This window comes from Merops nubicus, unplaced genomic scaffold (genome assembly GCF_000691845.1).
Source record: "Merops nubicus isolate BGI_N331 unplaced genomic scaffold, ASM69184v1 scaffold250, whole genome shotgun sequence".
Taxonomy (NCBI): Eukaryota; Metazoa; Chordata; class Aves; order Coraciiformes; family Meropidae; genus Merops; species Merops nubicus.
The window spans coordinates 1,032-8,604 of record NW_008584575.1 but is presented as its reverse complement, the minus strand read 5'-3'; the positions used below and the strand labels follow the sequence as shown (position 1 = coordinate 8,604).

General features: G+C 41.1%; 1 protein-coding gene across 1 annotated transcript; it reads left to right on the top strand.

Annotated features, from left to right (window-relative positions):
* Positions 1–327: 327 nt before the first annotated feature.
* Positions 328–2,647, top strand: PLA2G12A (phospholipase A2, group XIIA; the record flags this gene model as incomplete). The annotated part of the gene is made up of 3 exons (XM_008944448.1): positions 328–404; positions 1,524–1,689; positions 2,529–2,647. Coding segments are annotated over 3 exons (362 nt in total), but the record flags the coding sequence as incomplete, so codon positions are not given.
* Positions 2,648–7,573: the final 4,926 nt, after the last annotated feature.

Sequence of the window (7,573 nt, the reverse complement as noted above, 5' to 3'; positions counted from 1 at the left end):
TAATGGTGTTCTTTAATGTAATCCTACATACAGCACACTGAACTGACACATCAATTTTAGTAACCCAGGCTCTTTTTTTTTTTTATTAACTTGGGAATCTAACATTAACACTTGCTCAGGTGTCTTGTCCCCCTTTTTTAGAACAATGCTTAGTACCCATAAGTTGTAATTTGGTAAGAATTGTTGCTATTCAGATGCGTGAATATATGTTCAATTTAAAAATATAACTCACTGCCTTAGGCCAAACAAATGCCTTTGTGTTTTAATAGTACTAAAATTCTGTTTAAAAAAAATCTGTTTTGAGGCATGATAAATTACCTTTTTCAGGATCAAAGCCCTTTCCTCGCTATGGATATAAACCGTCACCACCAAATGGTTGTGGATCCCCTCTGTTTGGAGTTCAGGTAAGTATTTCCATTTTGGGGGCTTCTTTCTGTGTCCTTTATACATCACCTTTCCTTGATGCAAGTGGTTTCTTCCCTCTTCCATTCTAAGGATGAGACAACATCCATGTACGGTGCCCCTGCTTTTATCAGCTCCAACACGTGCTTTGGGAACAACACGTGGAAAATTATGAATGTACATAGCACATTTTCATCATTGACATAAAATACTATAGGGGTAAAGTGGAATGTTGATGATTTCCAATTTTTTAATGTTTGGTTTAGTCTTTTGTTCTCGTGATCTTGAAAGCATTGAACGACTCCAGCTGTAGCCCTGTGAGAGTGGAGGGTTTGGCTCGGCCTCTTGCTGTCTTTACTGACCCTCATCCATTTTCCTTGGTGCCAGGAAGAAAAAGTGGGTTAGCTCATGTACTGGGTCTGCCTGGGATGGAGTTAACTGCTCCATAGCAGGCTGCATGGCACTTTGTTTGGGGTTTCGGGCTAAGCCTGTATTGGTGGTTTTGGCTGTCTCTGAGGAGTGATTGTACAGTTTTGGGAGTTACCTTTTTTCTCTCATTCTGCCCATCCACCACCTCAGAGCACAGCCTGGGAGCGACACAGCTGGGGCAGCTGACCCAGACTGGCCAGAGGGATATTCTGCACTGCATAGTCATGCTCAGCAATGAAATCTGGAGTGGTGGAAGAAGGGAGGGTGGCAATGTGTGTGAGTTTGGCTTCCCAGGTGGCTGTTGCTCACAGACTGGAATCCATCTGCTTGTGGGATGTGGTGAACAATTGCTTTTGCACTGCTTATTTTGGGGCATTTTTTTTTTTTCCTTTCATTCATCTATTAAACATTATCTTAACCTGCAAGTTTTCTTGCTTTTGCTCTTCCTGTTGTCTCCTCCTTTCCCTGGAGGGGGGCAGGGAGTGAGCGAGCAGCTCTGTGGGTGCTTGGCTGCTGGTGGGGCCAAACCATCACAACTTGCTAGAGGTGGACAGCAAAATACAGGGATAAGTGAGTGACAGCTGGATTGATTGCATTGGCTTTTAATTTCTGACTGTTACAGTCTGTTCATAGGCTGTATTTTTCTTAACTGGAATACCAAGGGAGAGTGTGTGTGGGGATTTTCTTCACAGTTTGACATCGGTATCCCTTCGATGACAAAGTGCTGCAATCACCACGACAGATGCTATGATACTTGTGGCAATAAAAAAAACGATTGTGATGAGCAGTTTCAGTCCTGCCTCTCCAAAATTTGCAGAGATGTGCAGAAAACTCTTGGAATCTCAGAGAGTGTCCAGGGTAAGTGGGAAAAACCCCTTTTTTTCAGGTTTAACAGCACTTATTTGGCAAAGAATCCTGAGCTAATTACAAATCCAAATCCAAATCCAAATTACAGGGCAGTAATGCCATATTTTCATAAGCTGATGCTGTTGCTGAAAGATGCCTTGTTATATCCTTCTGCCATGCAGCCCAGGCACTCGTACAGCACAGCAGTGACGTTGTGTAGGAAAATGATCAGGGTTAAAACTAACCTTGAGGGGGAAAAAATAATGCTTCCCATTTAGGAATATGAATGTGGGAATACAACATGGCACTCCTGGTTGTTGGCTTGCACCTGATGAATACATGACATAAACCTAACCTGGACAATGTCACTTTTACAGTGTGCAGCCTCACTGAGAGCAGTAAGTTTTTAGAACAAACCTATGTTTGAACTTCTCAGATTCATTTAACTGCAAACAAATCATGATGTTAGTGTTTAGTGTCAGAACTGGTGAATACTTATTCAGTTTTGTCGAGCTGCTGTTAAAGATGGCAACCTCTGCATGAACTGGGATGGAAAAAGTGAGGGGGTAGAACTGCTCTTCCATCTTTCCGGGACTAAGTGATGTTTCTAACATAGCTAACATTTCAAATGCAATCAATTTTCTTGTTCCTTTTGTTTGGCATATGAAAAATCTTTACTCTCAGATTAAATTATTGTGAATTGGTTCAGTCTTCCATTTGACAATGAATGACTTGCTATGCCTGGAGAAGGTAATTTCTTTCTTAGAATCATTCTGTTTGCTGGAGTGATTTCTGTTACTTTCATATTCTATCCAAAGGGTACTTTTAACTGAACTCCTCTTTGTTTGCAGCTTGTGAATCAACTGTTCAGCTGTTGTTTGATGCAGTTATACATTTAGGATGTAAACCATACCTGGATAGCCAGAGAGCTGCATGTATGTGTCGTTACGAGGATAAGACAGATCTCTGAATGAAGATACTGAGATCTCATGGTGTAGAATAAAGCCAAAGACTCAGCTGGAATGAAGCAAGTGTTTGGTTACAAAGCTTTCTGCTTTTCAGACAGTGATACATTAAACACTGATGTGAATGTACTACTTTAAAAGTCACTACAATATTCTTCCTAATGTAAAAAAGAAAACGGTTTTCCTTCTTTTTGCCTTTATGCCAGAAGCTTGGAAACTGAAACTAATTTCCTTTGTGTATCTGCTCAGGGCATACCATCATAAAACACTAATACCATTTTAAAGTTTTTAAGAAAACCCCATAATGGGGAGATCAGAGGCACAAAAAAGTTGTATTGAATCCTCAGGTAATTTTTAATATAGGTCACATTTTAGGTTTAATATCAGTTGATGCATTTGATAGATCCAACAGGAAAGAGCATTTTGTGTGCATTAATATGGCACCTTAAACAGCCTGTATTTTCACGTTTGTGGTGCAGTTGCCTTCGGTTTTCTCTGATGCATACTGTCCTGTAGGTTTCTTTTTGAAGAAACAAAACCAAACAAAAAATCCTCAAGCCCTTAGTAGGGGTATAGATTGACATTATGTATTTCCACCTAATTCTGTATCAACATTACTTCTGCAGCACTGTTCAGATGAAATATGTTGATCCTTCTAAGGCTTGACCACTGAAATGAAGTTTGCAACCTAAGGATATACTTTTGATTTTACAAGATGGTGGAATGTAGTTGCTATGTTATTTTAAAAATGAATCAAATGTTTATGTTTCAAATAAAACAGTTTGTGTTGTGTATGATAGGCACAGAAAGGATATATTGTTCCAAGAAGTTGATTTGTATTTGTCTTGTGGCACAACTTGGACCTTTGGTCCATTCTGATGAAAACTAAAAGGGAGTTACAGTTAGGGTCAGTGTGCCCAACAAACCTTCTTATTTAAAATGCCCTCTGTGAGGCTGACAGGTATTTGAGCCTGTATTCCTGTCATCTGTCCCCTCTCTGACTTCTCTAGTTGAAATCACCTGATGTCTGAATTATCTGGGGTTTGTTCTCTGTACTGATCCACCATTGCTCATCTCCAGTTGTCAGCCCTTAGGTAACTTTTGCATTAGGTCCTCTGTCATAAAGGTTTTGATTTCCCTCCTGCTGCCTTGATTCTGCCTAAGAAATCCACAGGTGGAGAGGACTGAAAATTAAAATATTGCATCTGTGAACAGGAGGTGGAAACCATTCTCAAAGCCTGAAATTTACCAGACTCATGGACTAGAACATGATTTCTCCTCTGGAAGTCCTTTTATATGTTTTTTTCTTTATCAGTTGTTTGTGGCATTTTTGTTCTTGTTTTTCACTAGAGCTTGCTGTACATGACAGTGAATGTAAGTACTTCATAGAATAAAGTTCCTGCTAAAGGCTTTTTGTCCATACTTCATGTTTTCTTTACATATTTGTGGATATGAAATAGCACTGCGACAGGAGTATTACTACGGAGTTTTACAAAACCATGCTTGAAGAACTCACAGGTCCTCTAAATTTGGTGAAATTTCTTTTCTGACACAGACTTGAAACAACTCTGAATTATCCTGGAATTCCATGGTTGGAGCCTTAAAATCCTTTTAGCACCAAAGCAGGGAATGGCAATAGCATTGCTTGTTTACAATAAAGTAGTATTACAGTTAGTCCAAACAACTATAATTCAACCAGATTGATGTTGAGTTGGGTAGAAACAAACTTAAACTAGATGTTTAAATGAACACAGAAAATTTTCACTGTTGGAAAGAGCTGGGGTTTGTTTCCTTCTGTACTGACCTGTAATTATACTACAAAAGCTTTCCAGAGTCTCTTCCAAACCATATATAAGACTAAAAAGAGCTTTAACACTGCTGGACAGCACTTTAATAGTTCTGCTGGAAAACCAGAGGAAACATTTGACTTCTTCCAGGGTGTCCTGGTTTGGGGTAGAACAGAACTAATTCTGTTCCGTGATTTTACTTTTCATCTAAAGCTCTTCTGATTAACTGCATTTTCTGAAGTTAGCAGCATGTTTTCACAGAGAGTGTCTGCTTCTAGCAGTGACAACATTCCATGTTTAGAGTTACTGCCAGGGACTGGTGTGCAGACCAAGGCCAATGCTAAGCTTCTGTACCACACAGAGGGGGCCAGAAAGTAAAGCTGCACCTGTGGGGAGGAGTGGACAAGACAAGTGACCCTAAAATTCACCAGTGAGGTAATTCCATACTCATACTCAGTATCAAAGCTAAAGGATCAGGAGGGTCAATCCCTTCTTCCACCTTTTCCCTTTTTCCTCCATTTATGCTACTCCTGCAGTGGGTACCATCCGAGGAGGGCCCTGTCCATCCTGCCTTTGATCCTGTGTTCCTGAACTGAGTTCCAGAATCCAGCTCCTGTGCCCAGTTCCCTCTGTGGCTGAGTCCAGCCTGGGACCTGTCCCTGGGGGCTGCTCCCCAGCCAGGGGTGACAGTGACGTATTGCCATGGAGTGGGGGAGTTGGGTTCGATACAGATCTTGTATATATTTGTATATATTCCATCTTATTACTATTAGTAGTAGTAGTAGTATTTTCATTAAAGCTGTTTTCTTTTCTAATTGTTAAGTCTCTCCCTTATTTCCTTTCCCTTTCAGGGGGAGGGAAGGGGGGATAACTGAAGAGTGTCTGTTACAGGTCTAGGGACAGCCCTGACCCTAAACTGTGACACGGGGTGTCTTCACTTTGTGTAAGCTTTTTCTGTAGGAGAAATCCTTGATTATAGTCACCTGTGGACTATACAAAATGTATTTTACACAGCCTCAAATGAAGGCTGGCTGTCGCCCCTGGGATTAATCATACCATTCAAGAACTTAAATATCTATCTATATATGTAAAAAAAATATGGTACCTGTCCTGGTTTCAGCTAGGATAGAGTTAGTAGCTGGTACAGTGCTGTGTTTTGGATTTAGGATGAGAATAATGTTGGTAACACACTGATGTTTCTAGTTGTTGCTAAGCAGCTTTTACACTAAGTCAAGGACTTTTCAGCTTCTCCTACTGTCCTGCCAGTGAGGTAATAATGTTGGTAACACACTGATGTTTCTAGTTGTTGCTAAGCAGCTTTTACACTAAGTCAAGGACTTTTCAGCTTCTCCTACTGTCCTGCCAGTGAGGTGGCTGAGGGTGCACAAGAAGCTGGGAGGGGACACAGCTCGGACAGCTGACCCAAACTGGCTAAAGGGATATCTCATACCAGATGGTGACATATTGAATAATAAAACTGGGAGGATTTGCCTGGATGGATCATGGGTTACCACTAGGGGACTGGCTGGGCATTGGTCAGCAGCTGCTGAGCAGTTGCACTCTGCATCACTTTTTTTGTATATTCTTTTATCATTATTATTTTCCCTTTCTTTTCTGTCCTATTAAACTGTCTTTATCTCAACCCCTGCGGTCCACCTTTTTTCTGATTCTCCCCCATCCCACGGTGGGGGAGGGAGAAAAGAGTTGGGCAGTGTTCAGCTGCCTGCTGGCTTCAACCACAACAGCAATATGTGTATATATATACCCCCCCCTCTATATCTCAACCCTTCATATTTTACTGAATACTGCATGCAATTACTTTCCTACAGTTCTGTTACATCCATAATGTTTTTTTTTTTTAAAAAAAAACAAACTTGTGGAGCTACTGCAACCATCTGAAAGTGTTTCAAAACATGTACATGCAGGTGTGACAAAAACTTTCATGTACTAAAATCAGCTGGAAATGCACAGCAAACACTCCCTTAGGCTTCATGCATTGTGATCAAGTTCCTGGTGACTCACACATCTGAGTATGCTCCTAGCCTCCAGCAAACCTGCCCTGGTTTGAGCTAGAACAGACAGTTCTGTCCTGTGATTTACTTCCCAGCTCAGTCTCTTCTAACTAACTGCACTTTCTGAAGTTAGCAGCATATTTTTGCAGACAGTGGCTGTTTATAGCAGTGATAATGCTCGACGTCTAGAGTTACTACCAAGGATCAGTATGCAGAAAGGCTCTTGATATACCTGTGGGGAGGAGCAGACAGGACAGGTGACCCTAAGCTGACCAATGAGGCATTCCATCCTATAGCTCTCATATTAGTATAAAGCTGAGGGGTCATGAGGGTCAAGCTCTCTTCTTCAATGGCTGGAGTCCAAGGAAGACTCTCCCTGTTCTGCCTTGGATCCCAGTCTGTGTGTGCTGGTTCCCATCTGCTGCTGAGTCCAGTCTGGGACTTCTCCAGGGCCTGCTCCACAGCTTCAGTGGTGACAGTGTCATAACTGCTATCAGAGGGTGAAGGTTTCAATGTTGATTTTTTATGTATTTGTATGTATTTAATTTTATTATTTTCATTAAAGCTGTTTCAGTTTTCCAATCTGTAAGTCTCTCTCCATATTTCCTTTCTCTTCCCCTCTGGTAATGCAAAAGGATTAATAGAGAACATCTGTCATTCATCTAGTAGCCAGCCCAAGCCCTAACCTTTGATATAACCAAGGTGGAAAAGATGATTCCATGATGTTTGATTGTGTTATTAGGACAGCAAACTGTTGAACATGGCTGATGGAAGTTCAAAGTGCTGAACAGAAAGCTTTCGGAGTCCTAGCTTTAGGTGCTATTACTGCTTCACACAGGATTCTTGCTGACAGTGGGTTTAGGGGCAGCTTTATCATGAGCTCAGATATCTGGCATTTGCAGTTTGCAAAAAAGTGAATCTGCTTGATAAGAGTCTAATGTTTCACAGTGAAAGACACTAAACTCATAAGAGTATCATATTCTAACTGAAGTATACACAAAGACAAACAGTGATTTTGTCTTGATCTGGCTGCCTACTGGCAGTCTGAGGACAAGTCCAAACAAGGGGAAAACAAGCAAAGGTAATGAGAAATACCCATAGCACCTTTAACCAGGGTGGTGTCAATCATACA